This window comes from Schistocerca americana, chromosome 1 (assembly GCF_021461395.2).
Source record: "Schistocerca americana isolate TAMUIC-IGC-003095 chromosome 1, iqSchAmer2.1, whole genome shotgun sequence".
NCBI classification, from domain to species: domain Eukaryota; kingdom Metazoa; phylum Arthropoda; class Insecta; order Orthoptera; family Acrididae; genus Schistocerca; species Schistocerca americana.
Window position 1 is genome coordinate 371883920 of NC_060119.1, and position 27615 is coordinate 371911534.

The window sequence follows — 27615 nt, forward strand, 5'->3', positions numbered from 1 at the left end:
CGGTGAGTTGAGAGTAGCTTAATGTGTACATCTCTTTCCCAAGTCGTAGGGCAGTACCAACTAGACAATCTTACAGTGATACACACCTTACAATAAACAAATATCAAAGATTCACTAAGCAACATGAATTAAATTCAAATGAGAAGGTGTAAACTAACCTCCACACCAGTAATGACTAATGGGCAGCTCTTGGACTGTATTGCCTCTCACTATATAATATTACTCACTAACGAATGTCCAATTAACAGCTCAGAGATGGAACACACAATGACAGGAAAACAAATCACAATGCTGAACAATAATTAATGTAGAGTAGTGAAATTTTGAAAATACATTTGTCTAGGTAACATAATTAAGGATTAACACTGTAAGATCACAGTGCGAGACAAGCCTTTGCAAATGTGGAATTCTCATCATTAATATCCAGTGTAACCACTAGAATGCTGAATGCAAGAGTTCAATTAGCGTGATAGAGTTCTATGTCTCTTGCACTTGGTCAGACAATACAGGGACGGTTAATGCTGTTTGTGCATGATGCTGGAGTTATCACCCAATGACATCCCATACATGCTCAATTGATGATCTAGAAGGCCAAGGCAGCATCTCGATACTCTGTAGAGCATGTTTGTAGTCGGTATGTGTTAATTTGCTGGAAATACCCCCTGTAATTCTGTTCATGAATGGCAGCATAACAGGTCATTGCCATACAAATCTGCAGTCATGTGCATGGGATAACCAAAAAAGAGTACTTCTGCTATCATACAAAATCACACCCCAGGCCATAACACATTGTGTAGGCAAGTGTGTCTAGCATGCAGATAGGTTGGTTGTAGGGCGTGAACTGACCATCACTGGCATCAAGGCAGAAGGAGCTTTTATCGGAAAACAAAACAGAGCACCTTCATCTTTCCCCCCATTGAGTTCTTCCTTGACAACACTGAAATCACAAATGGCAGTGATTTGGGGCCAGTGGGAAGGACGCTACAGGTCATCTGGCTTGGAGGTGTCCTTGAAGTAACCGATTTGTAACGGTTTATTGTGTCATTATGGTGCCAACTGCTGCTCAAATTGCTGCTGCAGACACAGTAAGATGAGCCATAAACTCCCACAAGAAATAATCACATACAGTCAGGTCCAGTGACCTTGGAGGCCAGTAATGTAGGGCTGAATCATTTGATCCAGGGAGACCAAAATTCATTGTTCAGTAATCCTTTGATTCAAAAATTCCTGCACTTCCAGATGCCAGTGTGACAGTGGCTCAACCTGTTGGTAAAGGAAGTCATTCGGATCAGTCTCCAACTGTGGGAAAAGAAAGTTCTCAAGCATATTGAAATGTATGCTTCCTGTAACACTGTTCTCGGCACAGAAAAATTGCCCATATTCCTTTTGCCCGCCCGGCTGGCCATGCGGTCTAATGCTTGGCTTTCCAGGCAGGAAGAAGTGCCTGGTCCCCGGCACGAATCCACCCGGCGGACTTGTGTCGAGGTCTGGTGAGCCGGCCAGTCTGTGGATGGTTTTTAGGCGGTTTTCCATCTGCCACGGCGATGTGGCTGCGCAAACAAGTTCTCCACGTACGAGTACACCACCATTACTCTACCACGCAAACATAGGTGTTACACTCATATGGAGTGGGACGTTCCCTGGGGGGGTCCACTGGGGGCCGAACTGCACAATAACCCTGGGTTCGGTGTGGGGCGGTGGAAGGGTGAAGTGGACTGGGGTAGTCGTCGTGGGGTTGTGGACCAATGCGGCTGCGGTGGGGACGGAGCCTCTCTGTCATTTCTAGGCCCCCTGGTTAACATACAATACTATACTCGTTTTCCTGCAAAAAAAATTGGGAGAGTCCCTCCCATGTTGTACAACTCATGTGATTGTTCCATACCCAATATTCTCACATTATGATGGTTCACCTTTCCATTTAAATGGAATGTTGCCTCATCACTAAAGTGTGGTAGGAAACTGTCATCCTCCATATTGCCAAGAACAAAATTACAGAACTCCACTCGTTATTTGCCACCTTCATGAAGAGTTTGCAGTAGCTGAATTTTGTATGGTTTCACGCGTAAATGGTGATACAACACATGCCAGACGGACATTGGGGGCATGTTGAGCTGTCGAGCTGCATGGTGAATGGATTTCTGGTTACTCCTTGTGAAACTATGGCAGATGCGTTCGATGTCTGTGTCAGACACTATGGGATGGCCCAGTGGTTTACCTCTACACGAACAAGCTGTTGCTCAGAACTGTTCATGCCATTGTGTAATGCTCTGTGCTGTAGGATGACTCACACCATCTCCAGAATGAAAGTCGTGCTGAACAATTACTACTGACCTGCACTGCTTTCTGCTGTCCCGACACCATTTTTACCAGAACTGAAGAGGGCGCACACTGCTTCTACCTAGTGGGAACCATGTAAAACTCCAATGTATACTCTTTCCAACAGTATATTGTTCATCCACATATCTCAAATAACATAATAGGTATGATTTTTTAAAATTAGATAATTCTTTCTGATACATCCTGGATTCTAGTGACCACCACTGCTAGCAATCTTGTACAGTGGTTACATTCCTACCAAGTCTTTCTGCAATATCACAGAAGGGGCATTCAGGTTCTCATAGCCCTATTACACGGCCTTGTTCAAACTCAGTGAGGTGATGATAAAGGAATCTCTGTTGCCTTAAAGGTATTCTTGACTAACATCGACTCACCATGTCCAGTCTCAAAAGTAACTACCACTCACGACTGTTACAGTGTGTGCAAATCTGATTTGCATTTTCATAGTGGCACTACTAGTGCCACTGTTACACGAAGGGTGCAAAGGTTGAACAAACATCATCTTTCATATAAAGAAACATGCCAAACTACTTCATCGCACAACTACTTCTTGGTGTAGTGATTTTTTCTGTCAGTGTATGTAAGTGAGATGACATTATTGCACCTAGAATTGTTTACATAAGGGGATTTTCTCTCAAGATTAAAATCCAAGCACTTGACAATGTCATGACCTTTTGTTGGAAAGTTAGGTCTGTAAGAAAATTTACCAGAATGAACACCCACTTTGAGCGTTTACGATATTTCAGCAATGCAAATCGTACACAGTGAGGCATAACAAGTGGAACTCTGCCATCCGTTGATTTATACTCCCATGAATAGCTAAATGTTTCCCTGATTTTTCATTCTGTTTTTGATAGTGACACACGAAACATGAGGAAAGTAGAAGAACGAGTTAAAGTGTTATTTAGTCAAAAGCAAAGTTTCTAATATTCTTGATTACAATGATGCAATTAATTTTATGAGCTCACTTAATTTAAAATTATAAGTAACTGAAAATGTTACCATAGTCACAACGGAAAAACTTTTTGTGGTAATAGGCAGAACTTGAAACAGTTTAATTTATAAAATAACTGACACTGAAAGTTTAGATCCTCATAACGTCAACTGCCTATTTTGTCTCACTGCTCTAGATTCTGACTTTTAACGCTTTACTTCTATTGTTATATTTTTTCTGAATCATGACACCAATCAATTATTAATTCAGGCACTAATTAAAATTTTGCATAAATTATCTCCAATAGGAATGCCATAGTCATGTAGGGGATTCTCAACTAGGAAGCAGAACAGTGTTCCACATACTTTTATAATTTACTAACTTCCAACATTTTTTCATAAACCAGAAAACAGTTAGGTTTCACAGTCCACTCAAAACGGTAAAAATCTACATAGCTGAATTTCAAGAGATTGTGTGTTCACCAGATCACATTATGTTCTTTAACTGGTCCATCCCACCAACAATCACATCTGTGGTCGGGAAGTAAACACTTAAAAACCATGTGTAACTAATTTGTAAAGTCTGTGGTGTGATATCATTGAGTAGGATTGTGTCAAAGTCTCCACCTCGAAGTTAAACTCGAAACATCTCCACTGATCAGCCAGAACATTATGTCCCCTTTCATACTAGACCAAAGACTCTGTTTCAAATCCAATAATGAGCTCAAGTTTCACACCCAGTGTGTCTAATGAATTTCTAATTTATTTGTTTAACACAGAGTGTATACATAAAAAAAGGTTGCATGTAGTTCATACTGTACAAATTATGGATGTATGTAGCAATGTGTCAGTCATTACTTTCATGCATTTCCCTTTTTCACTTATGCAGATTAAGATTTCACAATTTACATTAACATAGTGTCCTAACCACTTGGTTCTTTTACTAAATATCCAACCATATGATTATAGTGGGAAAAATCTCCAAAGTGGTGTTGCTTCTATCTCTGCAGCTTATAAAATAAATTTCATTTTTGTAGAATCCAATAACTGGATTCATCATCAAGACACACTGTCAACTGATTTCATTAAACTACAGAATTGGGAATGGTAGGGTGATAACTGGAGACTATAAAACAACAGTTCTTTTAAAACAGAATATATATGGTGTTTTATTGACAATTAGAAAATAACATGACTCATGATATAACTATATACAATGACAATGTCTGAGAGATCAATACTTCATACCACTATAATGGTAAGAAGACACTAGTCTTGTGCCCTGTTATCTTAGTAATGTAAATTACTGAATTCACCATTACCTAATCAAAAACTGAAACTGGGATTGTGGAATGCTTCTTTTTTAGAGTTACATGTAGAGAATGCAAGTAAACGTAAAATTGTAAAAAGTTCACTAAAACTAACAAACTGGAGGAAATTTTTCAATAGTAGAAATGAAAGTAGACACATATTCTACTTTATGTATCTTTTAAGAAGCAATTTAGTGATTTACAAAAAGCTATTACACTAATTTTAAAAATATCAAAATCAACCAAACAGTTGGTATGTTTAGAGAGAAAAGAAACTGAACTTAATGCTGAAATACAGACAATCCAGTTACTATTAAACTTTTCTAATAATGCAACATTTTGCCACTTTTATTGAAGATGAAGGTACACATCAAAACATGATTATTTTCTTCCTTCCCATACTGTGGTAAGCTTAGTGTATTTGCATTTATATATTACTTAGGTACATCTAAAGAGCCATAGTTCATACTGTTATAATTAACACACACATTAAACAGCAATAACACCGAAAAATTTGTTGCAGCTACAAAAGAGACATTGATACAATTATCCCAAATTCTTAGGAACAATACAGTCAGAAGCTACTACTAAAATAAGAATCTCTTTCTAAATCACTTTTTGCAGACAACACATGTATAATAATAACTGTAAGAGTAATACTTCTTTGAGAATGATTTCTCAGCCTGTACATCAAATTATTATTACATTTTATCATTTTTATCAAATTAATATATACTTTTAGCACAAGAAAGGAAGCACTGTTTCAGCATACCTCCAACTATTATGAACACAAATGCGTTCACCTAATTAGCTAGTGGCTTCTCTTAAAATTCCCATTTTTCATACACAATAATTTTCCTGTAGTATGGATACTGTATAAAAATATGGACATTCACTGCTATTATTTTAAATGTAAACAATGTTTTCTCTTAAATAATGATTAAATATATGTTAACAGAGTACAAGTCTGAATTTATTATTTCTTACATACCAAATCACCCTATGTTAAAGATATTGTAATAGGAGCAGATAATATTTTACCTCAAAACAGGTATACCTCATGATCTTGTTGGTAGCAAAATCAACACCCATATAAAAAGATTTAACTCACTTATGAGTCTCATTTCAAACTGAAGGATAGAAATTATCACTTTCAGTTTAACAAATGACTTCTTTCAATGGACTATTACAGTAATACATTTACAAAAATACATTATATGCTACTCTAGTTCATCTGAAATGAGGCTCACCTATCTTCCATATAAAAATAATTTAATAAACACTTAGAAGGAACAGACATCGTACAGCCATTTACATTTCTAACTTTTAAAAAATAAAGAAAAAGGGACACAATGGCCATTCTTTTCAAATGATCATACTTGTGGATAAAACTTATCAATACACAAAATCAACTGAGGAATAATAAAAGAGCAGTATAAAACTTCCGCATAAATGCACCACTAACATTTACATTAACCACTAAAACTATGAGTTTGTGCTGCGATGTTCAAGTGAAGGACGTAATGTCAGACATCCTTCAACCCAGAAGTTAGGCCGTTCCAGCATACTTTGCCACAAGGTCATTTCTTTTCCAGTTGCATCCATCCAATCCACAGATTTCCCATAGTGTTTGCCTAGAAAAGATAAGAATATAAATAAATATTGTTGCCTTGTAATGGAGACTAAAAAGTCATTACTGAAAACAAGAAATAGGAAATGCTTTTTTGTTCTGTTTTCTACTGTGAACCAATTCTCCAAATCCAACGACCCAAGCACGACTCACGCCCCATCCTCGCCTCCTACCTTCCAAACTTTACAGAAGCACTCCTGTGAACCTAAGTAGCAGACCTAAGTAGCAGAAGTAAAGCTGTGAGGACGAGGTGTGAGTCATGCTTGGGTAGCTCAGATGGTAGAGCATTTGCCCGCGAAAGGCAAAGGTCCCGAGTCACGGTCCGGCGCACAGTTTTAATTTGCCAGGTTGTTTCATTTCAGTGCACACTCCGCTGCAGAGTGAAAATCTCATTCTGGTACATCAGTGTTCCACTGGCCACTACAATCCTACGCAAGCACAAGATGACTGGTTGGAATGGTTAGGAAAAACAAAAAGGAAATCCCTAAGACTTTCACTGAGACCACTGACTGCCCAGTTTGTAGCAGCATGTTCAGATTCAGTAACCAGATCACCTTGGTGTCCTACGTTCCAAAAAGAATAAGGTTGTGATTCTTCTCTCCAGCTTTCACTGCAAAGATCGTATAGACAAATCAACAGGGGACAAAAAAATGCCTGAGGTGATTACCTACTACAATAAGACCAAAGGCGGTATCAACACATTCGATCTGTTATGCAGAACTTTCGATGTGAGCTGAATGTGCAGATGTTGGCCACTCAAATTATTCTTCCCACTACTCAACATCACTGGCATAAATGCGCAAGTGATACCCTTCTGCAACTTGCCTTGGCAACCCTTACACACCCACAATTCCTCAAAACCCTCACCGTTCTTTGAGGTCAGATTTCCAATCATCAGGAGGCATCAAGGCACCTTCCTAAACTGTTGCAGCGGCACCTCAAGGACTTTGTTCCTAGTTCCAGCAGCCAAGCTGTGACACCTTCTCTGCCAAAAAAGGTGAAGAAAAATTCGAAGTGAGAGCCATACGACCACAAGGAGGACAGAAAGATGAACTATGTATGCAAAGCCTGCAGGCTGTACATTTGTCTTGCCGAACATGCAATCTCCCTTTGTCCCAATTGCACTCCTGAAGCTAAAGCACCTGCCAAGTGACTTAAAGGCTGTTGTGAAGGACGAACACAGGCACAGATACAGAACTTGAACAGTTATCGTATGTTGGATTTATTATGTAAGCACTAATGTGTTCACTGTCAAGTGTTACAAAGATAAATGTTCACTATAAAATGATATCATGTATCGTATAAACATGCAATTTGTTCACTGTAAAATGTTCTGAGAAAAAGAAATGAAATGTAAAACAACGAAGTAGTAGAGGTCTTGCACGGAAAATCAATGGAGGTCTGATAATTGTAGGCATGGGGGGTTACCGCACCCCATCTTTGTGATGGTGGTAGAGGATTCACCTTTCTAATGAATGGTTAAGAATGGCCTTCACAAGAAATGGGTACTCTGACAAAGAGATAAAAAGGGTGCTACAGAGTTTCCAATGAAAAATAACTGACTAATGGGAAAGTTTTCCTTCCATTTATAAAAACTATCACAGCACTCAGAAAACACAGTATTGATACAGTGTTTACACCAATAAGAAAGGTGTGCGAATCCTGACACTGCAAAAGACCTAAACATGCTGCTTGCCACAGCAAGAGTATATAAAATCTCATGCACTTGTTGCCTAGTGTACATAGGAACTACAAAAAGAAGCATTAACACTCGTCTCTACCTACATGTGACCAACTGTCACTTGGATAAGATGGATAAATCAGGATCATGCACTAGGACCTGCTTCCTGTAACACTATAGCTAACCTTTCCACCAAAACCCTCAGCTCCACAGAAGTTAAAATCCTATCCAAACACCTCACCTTTAGCATTACACCCAAATTCAACCATGCTGGACTTGTCAAAAACCTACTCTCCTCCTCCAGATTCATGTAATGGAATCACTTCTTTGCTGCCAATCCCTCCAATCGAAACCAACCTAATTCCAACACTGAACCCTGCCTCTTCCAGTTCATACCATGATCCTCCTGCCTAACAGGAATTCCTTACCTCCAACTTGGCGTCACCATCCTTCCCCAGTTCTCTTCCTCAGAACACCAACCTTTCAGTAGAAGGAAGAAGAGCCGTACACAAAACAAATCCTGACCTAATTATCCTACCTGCAGACAAAGGTTCCACTGTTGTTATGAATTGCAGTGACTACCTGGCACCTGGCAGAAGACCTCCACCGGTTATCTGACTCCTCCACCTATAAATTCTGACAGAGTGATCCCACCTCGTAAGTCCAACACAAACTCCAGTCCCTGCTTAAAACCTTAAGCCCTTCCCAGAACATCTCCCCTGAATCCACTTCCCTCCTCACCCCTATGACACTCCTCCACATACCCGTCTTCTACATACTCCCCAAAATCCACAAACCCAACAATACTGGATGCCCCATTGTGGCTGGCTATTGTGCCCCCACAAAGAATTTTGCTATTCATTTACCAACACCACCTACCAATTGCTTGTAATCTAGCCTCCTACGTCAAAGACACCAATCACTTCCTCCACCAACTCTCCACCGTCACCACCCCTTTTATACCTCATGGATCCCTGTTGATGCCACATCTTTCAAGCCCATAGTGTTACCACTATTGAAACTACCTTTCCCAATGTCCTTCAGTCTCCAAACCCACTATTTCATTCCTCAAACCTTACTAACTTTGTCCTAACCCATAACTACTTCTCATTTGAAGGGAAGGTATGTAAACAAATCCACAGAACAGCAATGGGCACCTGCATGGCATCCTCCTATGCCAACCTCTTTAAAGGCCATCTAGAGGAGGCCTTCCTAGCCTTCCAAAACACCAAACCCCTAGTCTGGTTCAGGTTCATTGACAATATCTTCATGATCAGGACTCAGGGCCAAGAGAGCTAAGACACACTATCTTCATTCCTTCACAATCGGAACACCTTCTCTACCATTTGCTTCACATAGACCTCCACAACCCAGCATGCGAACTTCCTAGATGTTGACGTCCTCCTCTCTGATGGCTCCATCCACACACTTGTCCACATTAAACCCACCAAACACCAACAGCACCTGCATTTGGACAGCTGTCTTCTCTTTCACAGCAAAAAATCCTACCCACATAGCCTGGCTACCCAGGGTCGGCATATCTGCTCAGTGTGCTGAGGGTCTCACCAAGGCCTTCACAGACAGGCACTATTCCCCAGACCTAGTCTGCAAACAGGTCTCCCATGCAATTTCCCCTCACACCCCTAATCATTCCACCACCACCACCACCACCACCACTGCTTCATCACACAGTACCACCTCGGACTGGAACAACTGAACCACATCCTTCACCAGGGATTTGATTATCTACCATCATGCGCTGAAATGAGTACTCTGTCACCCACCCAACTTCCTCAACATCCTTGTCCATCCATATTCCACTCCCAATCCCAACCCCTTTGCTCAGGGATCATATTCCTGTTGAAGACCCAGGTGCAAAACTTGCTCAATCCACCAACACAGCACTTCCTTTTCCAGTCCTGTCACAAGTTTATCCTACACCATCAGGGGTCATGCCATTTACCAGCTCTGTTGCAATCACTGCACAGCTTTTTATATTGGTATGACTACCAACCAACTGTCCAACTGCCAAACTTAGCCAAGAGCAAAGTAAACCACCCTGTGGCACAGCACAGTGTCAATTTGATATGGGGAGTAGTTTCAGCTATATGATTTTTAAAAGTTGTAATGATGTGGTCTCTTCAGATGAATAAACTGGAATACCGTACTATTAAAAGATACTTTATTTTGTATATTTTATTGTCAACATAATTCACTCAGAGTTTGTAAAAGTTACAAACAAACTACTACTTATTTTTTACCATTTGAGTGAAGATGGGCCACTGAAGGACTTCCCAAAACAATGATTATAGATGAAAGCATCAAGAAGCTGCACCATATGGTACTGAATGACACATTACAGTCCTCAGTAAAACACATCCATTTTGCTTCTACATGTTTTCTAACATCTTGTACCATTAGGTCATACTTCTGCTATTTCATCACCTCTAGGAATCCAGCAGAGAAATTGGGTGTGGCCCATCTATTATCCCTTTGCATGGCTACATTTGTTTGTTTCCTGGCCTGTGTTACTAATTCCCAACACAATTGGTGAACAACTCTCAATACTGAATGTTTTGTGCATGGAGAGTTGATATCTCACAACCTTTCACAACCTTAGGGTAAACCGGAGATACAAACCAATGGCAAACTTTCCTTTTCAAACAAACTGGAAACTTAATTTTGAAATCTCTATTCATTTTGCAAAAAGTAGTTAAGGCTATTATTACTTACATTTTTCTTTTTTTCTTTTTTTTTCTGTCTGAACATTAACTGTGTTAAATACAAATACATATCGACTGGATCTATGATTACATTATTAATTTGTACCATTTCTTTCTTAATATGTTCATGATACATCATTTTAGTCTTATTTTAACTGATTTCCTGTTCTCCCTTCAAATTTGTTATATCAGATTCTTCCATTCATACTTGAAGTTCATCTGCAGTAGAAACAAATGGAACGACGTCATTCGAAAATCAAATGATATATCCATAAGTATGTATTTATTCTTTGATTATCCAGTTCAGGAAACTGCTAGCACCCTCCAGCTCTGAAGAGAATAGTTTTGGTGATACAGAATATCCTTGCCTGGCTCCTCATTCAATTCTGAATTGTGAATTATCATCATGAAGTCAAGCAGAGGTTTCATGCCTTTATAAAATGCTTTTCATGTATATTTTATTGTCAATAGAATTCATCCAAAGTTTGTGAAAGTTACAAACAAACTACTACTTCATTTTTAACATTTGGGTGAAGATGGGCCACTGAAGGACTTCCCAAAACAATAATTATAGATAAAAGCATCAAAAAGATGCACCATAAATTTTTAACATTTGGGTGAATGACACATTATTTTTGTTGTACTAAGATAGTCTGAATCAATGTCTTGTTTCTCAAGGGCTGTCAATACACATCATGTTGAAACTGAGCCAAGAGATTTCATAGTTCCTTTGTGGATCCCAAACAAAGTGATAATTAATACTCATTGTTTTGTTCTATAATGTTGCTCATGATCTGAAAATGGCACCTTAAAATTTCCATTTTTTTTTCTGTACGCTAGATGATAATTTTAATGAACCTCCTGTGCCTTACGCAGGGAACGCTGAAAGGTTTGTAACATTTGTATTTCTTGTCAGTCTCCTTTATTGTGAAGTATAATAATTATAACACTGTTCAGACATTCTGTAAATATGCAGTAGGTTTAATAAATTCCAGACTACCTCAAAATGCACTGATGTGCAAAACTAAAAGTAACTTTCACATGATGTTTCTTTAACTGTGAAGTAACATAGGTCGATGAAACTTGAATCATACGTGGAGAGAATTGCTACAGTATATACCGATAATAACTGAAAGAAATACACAATTAGATGAACAGAAATAATACTTTTATTCAAAGACAATAATTACACTGAAGTCACCACCATTTATGAGGGTCCCCTAACATTACAAAACATGGGACATGGTTCTTAGTAAGGTGTGTGATGACCATGGACAATAATGCATGCTCTGTAGCACGCTCCCTTGCTGCCCACAAGAATGGTAAGGAAGTCTTGCTGCAGGCCATTCCATTCCTCCACAAGTGTAGTTTACAAATGCTGGATGGTCATTACTGTATGTGGATGTGTTGCAACAAGTCTCCCCAATGCAATCTGCACAAGCCCATGGGATTTATGTTGAGGGAATGGGCACCCTAGTCCAAGCACCAAATGGCCTCTCATTCCAGGAACTCCACCATCTGCACAGTTTGATCCGGGTGCACATTGTCATCCATAAAAATGAAGCCAGGGCTGAATGAGCCCGTGAAAAGAAGCACATGGGGAAGGAGTACAGTATCACAATAATGTTGACTGATGAGTATGCTGTGTTCAGAGATTTGGAGGTCAGTACACACATGCAACATTATGCCTCCCTACATCATATCAGCTTGACCACCACAATGATCATGTTCGACAATGTTCTTGGGTGCATTACATACCCTCATATGGAGAGAGTTGGGAATCAGTAATGCACCCAGGAACATTTTTGAATATGGTCACTTTGTCATCTGTGGTAATCACACACACTATTAAGATATATGGTCTACATTTTTTAATGTCATGGGGATCATAAAAAAATCTTTGAATAAATGTGTAAATTTCTGTTTGTCTCATTTTATATTTATTTCAGTTAGCTTCTGTTCTGTAGGATCTGTTTCTACACATGATCCAAGTTTCATTGAGCTAAGTGACTTGGCAGTGGTACATCATGGGGAAGTTACTTTCATTGGTAGATTTTGCACACCAGTGTAAAATAAGGAATGAAGTTTAAGAAAATTTTCATCATATTAGTTTGGTAATCAAAAGTCAATGTGGAATGTAAATAATTTAAGGAGAAAAGATAAATCCTTTTTCAAGCTAGCAAAGAATAATTAAAAATGCACAACTGCAGGTTTTGTGTACTGGAAAGAGTGTTGCCAGTCACTACAAAAACAGTACAGGAAATTTCAGTCTATATAGTTCCATATTTGTTATAGTAAAAGTGTACCACTTGTTTCTCATGCACAAATAGTTCCCAAACTTACTGAAACATCTGTGTAATTTTGCAAGTTCACTTTCTACTAATTTGCTTCCCACTTTAATCACTTTTATTGAAATGAGATAATCTCTAGGAACCTTCCCGTTCTTCTTACCACAGACGGTTTTGTACACCTCGTCTGACATGGTTTTATACATCTTAATATGCTATTACTGTGATAAAGTAATTATTTTCATTATCAAATATCAATGTTTCTAATTCATCTATTCTCCATTTAAAGAAATTTGAATGCTTGAACAACTTTGTCTCTGTTGTTAGTTACCCCGCTGTCTGCTATTGCAACTCATACAATGACTACTTCATACTCTCACTATTTGCAATTGATTTTTGTACCAGATATTCACTGTTCCCTCTCACATCCTCTTGCAGACAGTCCCAAATCATTTTGTTTAACCCAGTTTATTCTATCATGGTCCTATTACCATTTTGTTACTCTCCAATTTGCTATTAATAATAAACAAATGGTTGCAGCTTCAATGCAATTGTGGTTGGAGAAGTTGGTGTCAATGTGCTCTCTGTTGCCTTTATCAGTGTGTAAGCTGCAAGCAATCGAAATGGGTGATGTTACTGAGCCTCTCACCAGTTGTGATGTATGTTCTATCATTCGCTTCCTGCAAGCAGAAGGAGCCAGTGCCACCAAGATTCATCGGTGTTTGTGTTGTTAATGTATGCAGAATAGGGTAGGAGTGACAATGTATTATGAGGGCACAGGGGATAAAATTGAATCTGTTTGCTTATATGTGCATGATGAAAGTGGTTGAAGAGGTCATTCTGATGCGACTGGAGCCTCATGCAACAAGGCGGCTAAATTGTGTATGTGAAATGTCAGTGCACACATTCTGAATTTTCTGAAGCTGTATCTAAGATTTCATGGATAACCTACTTTTGTTACAACTAGGTAAAAAAATGTATAAATGATGTTCAAAAAACAAAGAATGAGTTCAGACTTGGCATTCCTTTGGTGTTACCATGAAGAGTAGAATGAATTTCTGAACAAATTATGACAGAGAGGAAGTCATGTGCAGTATGTGAACTATGAAACTAGTTGGCTACTCAACATTTCACAACTGACAATGAGCTCAAGAATGCTGTCAACAACTGGTTGAAGTGCCAGGTGGCGCCATCGCTGATAAAGGGATAAAGAAGCTGGTTCATGGTATGACAAATGTTTGAATGTGGGTGGCGACTTTGTGAAGAAGTAATGTCAACATGTTGGTAATGACTGTACATTAAATATTTATCTACTTTTTTTAATATAAATCTATTAAAAGCTTTTGTACTATGTCATAAGTCCTCTAAAATATGTTTCACATACTTCAGTCTTTTTCTCAACTGACTACTTTTCCCTCCAGTGTAAAGTTAATTATTCCTGAATTCTGTCCTTTCTTCAGATAATGGTCTTCCTAAGATTTACTCTAAGTTTCTTTTTTTTTTTTAATGGCTTCATTTTGTTGTGTATCTGTCCACTCAATTTTTAAAGACTGTCAAAAGTGTCATGTTTCAACTACTCCCAAAATTTCCTGGTTTCAGAATTTTCAACTGTTCATGTTTCGCTTCCATACAGTAGTATCATATGTGGCAGAAAGATTTGCAGTCTACTGATACCACATTTTTAAATCGGACACATGAAGAGGTAGTTTTTCAAGTTTTTTCAAAACAAGCTTTAATCTAACAGGTCAAAGTTTATATTCATCACTGTAACTAATGAATAAATGTACTAAATTGACCAAGAGAAGAAACTGCAGTTTTGCATCTGGATCTTGCTCATACTACTTGATGAACAAAGAACCAAGAGGAAGAGAGCAGGCAGAACAGGCATAAGATTGATATGTATTATCTTCAGCACACTCATTCTTGAACTACAACAACAAGCTCTTTAAATACACAAATGACAGTAGACATGTTACGGATCTTGTTACAAACAACAACACAGTAACAAGATAGGATTTTTAATCCTAAATTCCGAATCCACAGACTTTTTCATCTACAAGGGTGTGCTGAGAAGCAATGCCTGTTCTCGGTATTAGTTGAGGTATTACATGTCTTGCATATTACTTGGCCAACTATCCTTCTTCTTGACACATGTTGCCACCCTCTGCCCTCCGTCACCAGAGCACTCCCAACTGGCAGTTCCTTCATAACTATGTTGTTGAGTGAGAAACAGCACGCTATAATCAAGTTTCTAAACACAGAAAAGTGTCTCAAATTGAAATCCATAGAATGATACTGTGTATAGTGACAGTGCCAGATCACACACAAGAACTTTGACATCTGCAACAATCTGACGCCATGGATTCACTGACATTGATTGTCCACCATACAGTTCTGATTTGGCCCCATACTATTTTCATCTGTTCCCAAAACTCAAACAACACCTTCAAGAACCTCACTTTGATAGATGATGTCAAATGTTACACATTGATGGTATCATCAAACTGGCCTCTATTGAGAGAAATGTGTTCATTTTGAGGGTGATTATGTTGAGAAATAAATATGATGAATGAAGATGCAGAAAGTTAATAACATTTGTTTTATTTAAAAAGTTCCAAGGGTTTTCACATAAAACATTGAGAGGCACTACTACTCAGCCCGCCCTTGTACCTAATAGCCAGGTTTGGCCCATATACTTTTACTCTCCTCACAAAAGAAAGACAGAAGCCATCCTTAGGCCAATTTCCCTTACCTGGTAGCAGATGGGTCTGCCTACAAAGGGTTTTCAACTACGTATCCGAGGATGCATACATGCTGCCCTCATTAGGTGTTATTGTTATTTTATTTAACTACAATGGAATTTACACTACTTTTCAATGTTGTCTCTGCCAATTTTCAGCATTCATCTCATTGCTCTGGTCTCTGAGCCACTGTTGAGTTGCTGTATTTGAACAAGATGCCATTTAGAAATGCTTTGAAAGTGCTGAATAGATGACAACTAGATGATGTGGGGTCACAAGTGTAAGGTGGATTTTATTGCTTTTTTACTTTATGTCATAGAATGTTAGAGTAAAATTCATTATGTGACCATAGATGCAGACAAGTGAACTTTGATGAACCAAACTATAACTGGAATTAAAGACTAATTGAATGTCAGTCATACACATATGTGACCATAGATGCAGAGAGTCACAAACATTGGGGCTCAAGAGTTTCAGAGTGTTGTTAGATTAGATTAGATTAGATTAGATTAACACTAGTTCCATGGATCATGAATACGATATTTCGTAATGATGTGGAACGAGTCGAATTTTCCAATACATGACATAATTAGGTTAATTTAACAACATACTTAAGTTAATATAACTACTTTTTTTGTGTTTTTTTATTTTTATTTTTTATTTTTTTATTTTTTTAATATTTTTTTTTTTTTTAATTTATATCTAAAAATTCCTCTATGGAGTAGAAGGAGTTGTCATTCAGAAATTCTTTTAATTTCTTCTTAAATACTTGTTGGTTATCTGTCAGACTTTTGATACTATTTGGTAAGTGACCAAAGACTTTAGTGCCAGTATAATTCACCCCTTTCTGTGCCAAAGTTAGATTTAATCTTGAATAGTGAAGATCGTCCTTTCTCCTAGTATTGTAGTTATGCACACTGCTATTACTTTTGAATTGGGTTTGGTTGTTAATAACAAATTTCATAAGAGAGTATATATACTGAGAAGCTACTGTGAATATCCCTAGATCCTTAAATAAATGTCTGCAGGATGATCTTGGGTGGACTCCAGCTATTATTCTGATTACACGCTTCTGTGCAATAAATACTTTATTCCTCAGTGATGAATTACCCCAAAATATGATGCCATATGAAAGCAATGAGTGAAAATATGCGTAGTAAGCTAATTTACTAAGATGTTTATCACCAAAATTTGCAATGACCCTTATTGCATAAGTAGCTGAACTCAAACGTTTCAGCAGATCATCAATGTGTTTCTTCCAATTTAATCTCTTTACAGGCAGAACCAAAAATTTGAATTTTTTTGGGTGAATTCCATTTTGAAATTTGTATGCTATCTACATTTCATCATTGGTTATAACACAGGCATTTCCTTCCATTAATAACTACTGTCTAAGTTCAATAAAAATGTCTTTATCAGCTTGAGTTCACTGTCTTGGAAACCATTGCAAACAAGTTCAGTAACAATTAATCTTCTCACAAATGCCTGAACACATCATTTGAACACCATTATTTGCAAATGAGGTCATTTACGCTAACTTTTAGTGTTTCAACTGACATTTCAGATAGCAACCAAGTATCAAATCAAAACTACTCAAACCGCTTAAACACATTTCTGTGAATTTTCATGACACTGTGTCAAAATTATTTCAGTCAATTTTTATCTCATTTCACACCTAGGGACAACAATGTCATTGCTTTGGGTGATTCACATTTTGAGAGGGGCCGATGTTTATAAAGGAATGAAAGAAATTATATATTCTTTTATTTATTTTAAACAGGAGACTAATTTTGTACCCACGGTTGCCAGCATTCAGTGGTTTTCCTACTAATGCAGGTGCTTTGGTACTAATTGAAAGTCAGTCATAGACATATGTGACCATAGATGCAGAGGTGAACTCTGATGAGCCAAACTGTAACTGTAATTAAAGACAAACTAGAACTTAAGAACACTATCTTTATCATTGGTTCTGTATTATTCAAAATTTTCAACACACCTGTCCCAAGATTAAATCGTAGACCTCCAAGAAATTCATTACTTGCTAGTCTATCATGGTCCCACACTGTCAGCTCCAGACTTCTTTCTGAGAGTTCTTGTAAGCTGACATCTTCATAAGTGAATGTGTAGTTCCACACAGGATTACAAGTCCGACGAAGTACAGGCGTCTTCTGCTTAGAGCTGCGTCCTTTGTCCGGAAGCAAGTAACTAAGGAAATAAAAATAAATTACATACACTACATGTATTAAAAAGATATGAGAGACATTGTGAGTACACTTCAATGTAGAAATGCACACATACTGTATTCAGGGTTCTACTGCCAACAACAACTGTACTATTATCTTTTTCATAGAACTTTTTAAAAATCAGTTCAGTACCCAAATTTCTGAGATACATAAAAATGACGTGTATTAATATAAAAAAGACAATTATGACATCTACATACCAAACATCAAAATGTGTGTGCCACTCTGTAGAAGAGGTGTGCTCAAGAAGTTTTTAGATCCTCACAGAACAGAATATAATTATCATAAAATAAATTAACATACAAAGTTAATAGTGTTTGAAAAACGCTATATTGATAACAGATGAACAAGCACACTAGGGAGAAACACTAAGAGACATCATTTACAAAGGGGCTTTCAGAAAATACAGCAGTTTTGTTAGAGTTATTTACATTGGTTTAACTTGCATGGAAAGTACAGCTTGATGGATAAATATGAAAAAACAGTATCTGGCATGAGATTTCCCCATCCATACCCAAAGTTCATCCTCACATGTCTGTATGACTGAAGGATTGTGTGTCACTCCAAAGAAACAAAATCTTAGACCACCAACTGCTACTACAGTACGGGGTGTCAATGAAATTGTAAGAAACACATTCTCTCACCAGAAGATGAGAGATGACAGAATGCCTTCCAAAAATATTTGAGCATACTGCAGACTGTCATGGTTACGAAACTCAGTAGATTCTATTGTATCATAAGTATTGTTACAGACTTGGTAATAAGTTACAGGGTTAGTAAGAAATACATATGTAAGATATATATATCTGTTAATGTAAAAATTGTGAGAAATGTATACTGACGTCGTACTACACATGAACCAAATAATAATGCCAAAAAGGAAATGAACATTAAATTGATAAGAAAAACTTTGTAATAGTTGTAATAGGTATACTTGGCTAGTAGTTAACAGTTAAAGACATGATATAATGAAAGCTTTATGATATCTATAGTTGATCATTACTACATGCTATCCATGTAACTTAACATGTATGCCCTTGAAACTCTCTTCGGGTTTGGTGCTGGATCCTAAAATCAACTCTATTTGATATTTTGACAATCCAACTGGTCGCCATCTTTAGGAGAATGCTGCATTCTCAGCGGGATTCATCAGCAGAAGCAGCATTCTCCTGAAAATGGCGACCAGTTGGATCGCCGAAATATCAAATCAAGTTGATTTTAGGATCCGGCAGAAAACCCGAAGAGACTTTCAAGACTTATTACGCCAGGAAAGCCTACAAAGTCACATCTATGACCTTCTTTTGCTACTATTACAGATCTCTGTCTTCAGGGAAGGCTTTCCATACAGTTCTGATACACTAAAGTTGGAATTTGATTGTATTTTTCATGGATTGTAATGAAGGTATATTGTTAAGTTTTTTGATGAGTTCCTCAGTCACATGACCCACACTCTGGTCTGGTTAATCCAAGAAATATCTGATAAGGTTTGTATAAATTACATGAACAAGTCTGTCCAGACAATTTTTCGTCCATGCTTTGTGGACAGGATCAGCATCATCATGTCAATACAGAGAAGGTACAATCCCAAATCTTTGGCACTGAGTATTGTCGCCTAGCATGTTTATATTTTTATACTTTACTGTATTCATTTTGCAATACACTGGCAAAGTCAACATCTGATTCATGGCCAGAGTCAATTTTTAAATAATATCTTTTTGGGGATTAGTTCATTAAATTCTGAAACATTACAAACAACTATAATACCAATATTTCACGTCTCTTTGCAGCAATCATCTACAAGCTGGTTCAAATATTTATTTGCTCTGAAGAGGACCGCTACAAAGAGTGCTGAAATGGTAGTGTTGTAGTTCGTTTTAGTGTTTCAAAATGAGGCAGCTAAATAGCCAAAATAATTTTATTCGAAGTCAGAAATGTTTAAAACAAACATTACGGTTCAGCAAAATTAAAATTGCTGAGGTCCAATACTCTGATACATTATTATACAGTGCCTACATGACTACATGGCTGTCAGTTGCACAGTTCAACATGTTACTAACCACATAACATACACCTGTGGTATAATTTTTTAACCTGGTCCTCTGTTGTCTATTGTTAAAATATAGCTTCATCCCTGAAAGAGTAATGTCTTTAATGCCATACAATTTCAATTTCCCTCATGGAATTTTATGATCTACACAAAGGTATGGCGAGATCACAGGAGATTCTGACTGAGTAATTTTTCTGTACATACTTTATGGTTAATGGGGACCACCCACCAAAAAGCTGGAGTGTTGAGTTGTTGACAGGTACAGAAAAGAAAGAAAAAAAGAAAGCTTGCTATGTTTTGGAGTTATCCCTTGACGAGATAGAGTAAAACATCACACACACACACACACACACACACACACACACACACACACACACACACACACACACGCCAATGCCACTACATAATGCCAGCTAGTCCCATTGAGTGTCTTGGATCATATGTTGCTTTCACAGTGGAGGGGCCTTTAGATAGGCTTACCGAGTTGTTGTAAAATTGTTCAATTCCCGCTGTAAGTTCATACTAAAAAAATTTGAGGACACTTGATTACCAAGGCAATTTAACAATGGAGCCACCAAAAAGCACAATATTTTAGTACTTCAATTTCCTAGAATTTCTATCTCAGAATAATGGCACCAACATGTAAACATAGTGAAATCTTTGTGTTGGAATGAGTGAATTCATGGTCCCCTACAATAATGTTCCATTCTAGCAAACTCAATTCTTTCCATCAATTCATTCTGTCAAAAAAATGCTTATGTTATCGACAAAGCATTCCTGTACTTATGTATACCTGGAAATAGCACCAGTCATCATACAGAATATGTCCACTGGAGTGCCCAGACTTTTAACCACATAGTACAGTGTATGGAGTTGCTCTCAATGATTCAGACTCAATGAAACAAAATGAACATACCTTTTACAGAATGGATCAGATGTTCCATTAGCTTTGACAGCAGTAAGATTCTTTGCTTCTTTTACCAGCACCTGTAGAGACCCTCGTGATCTCTTGCCTTTCTTTTGCACAGTAACATCGGGAGGGACAAACTTGAGACCAATTATTATGTCACCCTTGTAGCTGAGCAGGTCATCAAATGGTTCTGTCTGTTTACAAAAGAAAAACAATATTTAAAAAAAAAAAAAAAAAAACAGCCAGAGCAGAAGTTAAATAACTATCCTTCCTGATTCTGTACCAAAAAATACATAAATACACAACATACATATGAAAATCAACTTAGTATCTAGTAGACTGAAATAAATCATACAATTTAAGTGAAGTATGCTTGTCCAAAGTAGACTAAAGACATAAACTAGTGACCTCCTCCGTGAAACAACATTGAAAGATAAGTTAATCACAATTTAAAATTTTGTTCATTTGGTCTGTTAAAAATCTTATCTTGTTATTAAAAACAAAAATCAAGTACAGGTTACCTTCAAAATGAATTATTAGTAATGTGGTATAAACTCTCCCAATTCCATGAGCATCAAAATGAGCTCCATAGAATCATTTAAAAATGAATAACTCATTTAAAAATGAATAACTCATTTAAAAATGAATAACTCATTTAAAAAGAATAAATAATAATTCTGTCTCTAAGTTCAATTACTGAAATAACAGAGAGCTGACTTTCAGATATGGAAAAATGATTATGGATAACTCATTATTCTGACATAACAGATCCTTCCAATGAAGACGTAAATTTTGTAAAGTTCATTATCATGCTCAAAGGTTCGCAAATTTTCATCATATATAGTGAGTATACAATCTCATCTTTCATGTCACATTTTGAAGAATACAGTGGAATTTCTGATAATGGCAAATAATATTTATACTTTTTTCCTCAAATTCTGCTGTTATGGTGACCGCACACCTCATTAGTGCAACTACTGTAAAGTAGTTCATGTAAAACACAATATGAAAAAGAGAAGAGAAAAAAAGAATCTATGACAGAAGAAACAAAGAAACAGCAAATGGATGCACGACACAAAACTTTAGGACATAGCAATATAACAATTGTCTAAATTGAGGGGAATGCAAGGAAAGTAGGGGACTGGGGGAGTGCACGGTGAGAAATTAGTAAAATATGTGGCAAACTACAAAGGCATAGTCAAAGAAAGGATGGACAGATATTTTTGGACAAGATGCAAGCAGCTGAAAATCTGCCAAAACCATGTGGGTTGATGGGCTAGTGAATGATGTTACTAGCTAGTCACCTTTCTGGGCTCACACATGTATGCTTTTGACTACAATGCTGCATGTTTTCTAATGACAAATGTTTCACAAAGCAATAATCTCTCTTCTTTAATTCCACTCACAATTAATTCAGTTATTTGTAGCCTAATTATTGGGAACACGAAAATAATATAGATATTTCTCAGCACTCGCTTTGGGCTGAAATGGTCGAGAAAATGAAGCACAGAGCCTAACGAGCTGAAAATGTGCACATTGGGAATATGGGTCACCAATAATTCAACCAGAAAGGCTCACTATTGGTTAATATGAGCTAGTGTATCAGTGATGGGTTAACAATGTCAGTGGAGCATAAGTCATAACTATAACTATTGGATCCAGTTGCATTAATCAGCGATGTGAATATTCAGTCAAATTCGCAAAGACTGAGTCATTGAAAATATATTGTGTGTTTCTCTACGCTAAAGAATCAGAGGAAAAGAATACCTAAAAATGTAATAAGGGTGTCCAATAAGTAAAGCAACACGTTTTTATTCTGAAAGCAGGTTGGTTTTATTCATGATTCCAATACACCATATTATTCCCCACTATTTTGGCTAGAAAACCGTATTTGTCAACATAACCTCTGTTCAATGTGACAGCCTTATGCCACCTTACTGGGAGTGCCTCTATGCCAGCATAGTAGCACTCACTCTACTGCTCGTCATCTTGCTGCATCAATCACCTCCCCATCATCCACATACTGCTTCCTGCAGGGTGCATCCTCCATTGGACCAAATAGATGGAAGTCGGAAGGTGCAACATCCGGGCTGTACAGTGTATGAGGAAGAACAGTCCAATAAAGTTTTGTGAGCTCCTCTCAGTTGTGCAGACATGTGTGAGGCCTTGCACTGTCATGGAGGTGCAGAAGTTTGTTTGCATTTTGGTGGTTACAGACACGCTTATGTCATTTCTTAAATTTCCTTAGGGTAGCACAATACACTTCCAAGTTGATTGTTGCACTGTGAGGAAGAATATCAAACAGAATGTTGCCATGACTTTAACAGCGGAGGGTGCAGCTTTAAACTTTTTCTTCGGACGAGAGGTGGTGTGGCCACTCCATGGATTGCTGTTTTGTTTCCAGTTCGAAGTGCTGAGCCCGTGTTTCATCACCTGTGACAATGTGCTAAATAAAAAATTGTAATGCTCAGCCTCATAAAGCACAAGCAGTTCTGCACTGATGATCTTTTTACCAGTAGTGGTTTTCTGTTAGCAGTAATGGCTTTCTGTTAAGTGGTAGGCAACCTAATGGGCACCCACCTTTGATACCCCACCTGGTGGACAAGTAAGTCAGCTCTACCACCAAAGATGTCCAGTTAAGCAGCGAGGTGTTGGATTGTGATCCATCGATCACCTCAAACGAAAGGAACCACACGCTGTGTGTGGCTGGCCGGGAAGTTGTAGATCAGACAGGTTTGTGTGACCTTGTTGTGATGATGACAAATGCCTTGCCCAATGACTCACCATGTTTCCGTTCACTGCCAGGTCTATGCAGACATTCTGCATGTGCCTATAAATATCTGTGCCAAAGGAACTCAGTGACAGCACTCTGCTTGGAACATACCTACGCATTAGCCAAATTCTTAGACGTTTATGGACTGTTCCTGTTTTCATCAGTAAACATCTTTTGATATACAGGCAATGGTTCTGCTGGAATCCAACTTCACTCTGACTCTATTTTGAAGGCAACATATAGTGCTGCCACCTATTAGAGCTTCATGAATCTATAGTGGCCAAAGCACGAATATTCCACAATTTTCCAAACAAATTCCGCATTTTTTCAACTGAAATTGACCATGGAAAAAAATTTGTTTCATTACTTATTGAGTGCCCCTCATAAAATGTAGAAGGGATTTGGAAGAGAGTAACAGTACGGAGACACTGCAGAGTTTTTTGTGTGGTTTCTGCTTTTTGAAAAGCTTTACAGCTGATTCACAGCAATAGTAAAACCTTAAATAAATGTACTTTAACGAACTTCTGTTATCACTGAGTGAGAGTGCATTAAAACATTTGCATTTTAAATGTAAAAAAAAAAATAATAATAGAACTCCAGGGCGATATCTGCACTCCTTGAATTAGAATAATTAAGTTACATATTATGTAACAATATCATCTATTTACATGTAAAGGACTACCAGAAATGTTTTGTCTGCATGATGTAGCAACAGATCAACATCCTCCACATCAAATGTATCATCCTCCACATCAAATGTATCAGGGCATCAGAGTGAAGCTGGTTTCCAGCAGAACCATTGCCATATGCCAGCAGCTGTTTACTGACAGAAATAGGAACAGTCAACCATCCTTTGAGAATTTGGCTCATACGAATTCAAGGAGATAATGTGCATAATTGCAATGGGAAGTATTCATACAATGTTCAGTTGATCACCCACAGTAAACAATGCTAGAAGTTAATGCAAGCTCAGTCTCAAATACCAGTGGGTAAATAAGCTCACATGACCTTAACAAAAAGTGAATATAGAAGTGAGAGGAAAGATAAAGAAAAAAATAAAACTATCTTCTTGTGATTTCATTTCAGAATAATTTCATGTGGCTGCCTGACAAACTATTGCTCTGTAATGTATAATTTAGTTATGCTTACTTGAAAAATTATGGTAAGAAATTTTTTCAAATTAACGAATCATTACCAGATGTGAAAGAAGGAATAAGTGATTTTTTGTACACTGAAATTTTGCAACTGAGACACACAACCACAAAAACAGCTACATTTAATTTACTTAAAAATGTTGAAAATCATACCACACCACAAATTCTGTCATTCGATTGTTTACAAACGGTGATCAGTTGAAAAAAGGACAGGAACCACACGCTGTGTGTGGCTGGCAGACTGTCCTGCAGAAAATGGTTTTAACATAATGAACACACTACATAAATTTAAAATGTCAATTGTCACTCACCCTTTCTTGCAAAGGATACCACTGTGGAGTAGGATCATCAAAGACCTTATTCTCCAAAGACATCATAACTTCTCCAAGGAAGTCATTTCTCCCGAACATGTCTGAATGCCACACGGTGAGCCACAGGGTTCTTGTTTCCAAACCATGCAAGGTTATGTGGAACTGAAAATAATGTGTGCATTAAGACAAGAAATCTTAAACTGACATATTGCTTTCTGGCACTTGCTATTTTGACATATTAAAAGTAGCTGTAAATTCATAGTCTTGTCTCCCTCTCCCAATGAACTGTATTAGTCAAAATTTCAATATCCTTTCAATCCATCACTTTGCAAGTAACAGGTTATGATTATTTCCTGAGGTAGGAAAAAAAAATGAAAGCTACATTCAGATTGATATAAAGCCTTGTACCATTTACTGCTGTTTCTGTGGCTAAAAACTTGGTACTTTTCTTAATTCTAGTTACAGTTTTGCAATAGTTGATGTCACAGCTATATCTACTCATTAACTCTATGTCAGATGATTTTGTTTCATTTCACTTTTGTCTAAACTGGATGGATTCACAACAACGGATGCATTAGTTATAACAAAGATAAATTAATCTGGTTGGAAGTATTTGTACTTTTGTGGAATGGCAGGCTAGTCTAGAGTTTGAATCTATATCCAAATTACTTTCCACAAATATGTCAACACGTCAATTAATTATTTAGTTGATTGACATGATAGGAACCACATACAACTATGTAAAATAAGAGTTTGAAAAAAACATAACTTACTTTTAAGGTTTCATCAAATACAGGATTAAGAGTATGTTTCTTTACTTTCGTCTTTCGTTTTCCGCTCTTAGATTTGTCTGGCAGCAAATACACTTTAACATATCTGAAAATCAAAAACAGTTTTCAAATGTAAATAATGTTAGCACTCTTAGGTCTTTGCTCTTATTGACAGGAGCAACACCTGCTCTTACATAAAGCCAAAACAAAAAATCATTTTACACAGAGATAGAATGTCAAATTCCCCATCAAGTTCCTTACTGTATTTATCAGAAAACCAAAGGACATTTCATTTTAAACTTATAAAATCAGTGAAGGGCTTCCAAGAGAACAGAATTATAAATTCTACAAAGTAACAGACAATGGTGCAAATCAAAATTGCATAAGCAAATTTTGGAACCACATGTTCCTTCATCCACAAAGACAGAAGACCGATTTAGGAAATAGTGCTTCTTCTACCTTGCCTTTTCTCATGTAAGTGGTCAGCATCATTATATGGGTTATGGCATTATTAGTGACAGTAGGTGGGCATATGCCCTTCACGACAAACCCTCCCCTGCCCACTCCCCAGTAAGAAATCTATGTATCTCATCAGTCTGTGTCTAGCATAAATCTCATGTTCAGACGTGAGAATATTTTCTAAATGTCTGCATGTTATATATCTGATTTGGGACAAGTGTACCAGCCCTGTATTTACATAATTAGGTGTGGGAAAAGCCTAAAAACCACATTCACGTTGACTGTCTCACCAGCTGAGGCAGAGTTGATCTGGGCCACGTTTGCTGCCTCCAAATCCCAAAAGTTGCGTGTTAATATGCTCAGCTACTGAGGTGGGTGGCTTGAGAAATAGTGACTGTTTAAGGATTAAATAGGAACGTTACCCAGAATACCAGGTCAAAGTGAACACAAGCAGAGCAAGACATCAGTCACAGTGCTCAGGTAATTGTAGAATGAAGCTAGTATTTTTATAGGAATTGTAGATTAGAAACATGACAAGCTCATGAAGGAGTTATATAAAGAGAAAAGTAAAAGCACCTGTAGGACATCCACAGATCAACCGGACTTACTTCCATAAAACTTACATAAGTAGCAAAAAGAGCAAAGTGTTTAATTTTTTAAATATATAATAAGAAGTTACATATGCAAATGTTGGACTTCTATAGCAGTCAATTTCTCTGGATTAAAATACTTCTGGGCTCATCAAATCAAAGAAAATAAACTACAGTAAATTATGTCACATAGAAGGAACATACAAATTTAGATCCAGCTGTCAGTTGTGCACATGGAAAGAGAAGTGGTGTTGTGGGATGCTAGAGGCAAGGTGGCAGGAGCATATGATACGGCTAAATACTTGCATAAACATACAATGGTTGTTCCATAGTTAGCTGAAACAATGACGAAGTAAGGTGAACATCTTTCTAATGAGTGATGCATTATAATTCATTCTCTTGTGAAAAAAGTTATCAAAGCTTCTGAGATTTTGGATACATCCTGAGCAGTAGCTTACAGAAGCTGCCCTGTCTGAGTGACCCAAGGAATTTTATAGTAATCATTATGCTGCTAAAAATAATACTCATTAATACCATCCACAAATGTCACTAATGACAAGACTATTGGCAGTACCAATGTTATGCCAGATGACTTGCACTTCACTGCTGTCGAGATCTCACTGGAAGTTTTCTTAGGAGTGAGACAGTTCACAAGCAAATCACAAAACGTCTTAAACATCACAAAATGCGAACATTTCTGCCATTAATTACTGAA

At 37.4% G+C, this 27615-nt stretch overlaps 1 protein-coding gene across 1 annotated transcript in view; it reads right to left on the bottom strand.

Moving 5' to 3' along the window:
* Positions 1–4419: 4419 nt before the first annotated feature.
* Positions 4420–27615, bottom strand: part of LOC124551169 — a 512501-nt gene continuing 489305 nt past the window's right edge. Inside the window, exons 8-12 of the mRNA XM_047126185.1 lie at positions 25855–25957; positions 25082–25243; positions 20850–21037; positions 17640–17848; positions 4420–6214 (exon numbers count right to left, since the gene is read on the bottom strand). Coding sequence (XP_046982141.1) covers positions 6066–6214; positions 17640–17848; positions 20850–21037; positions 25082–25243; positions 25855–25957 — 811 coding nt within the window. The 3' untranslated portion in view covers positions 4420–6065. The remainder of the gene's footprint in view (positions 6215–17639; positions 17849–20849; positions 21038–25081; positions 25244–25854; positions 25958–27615) is intronic.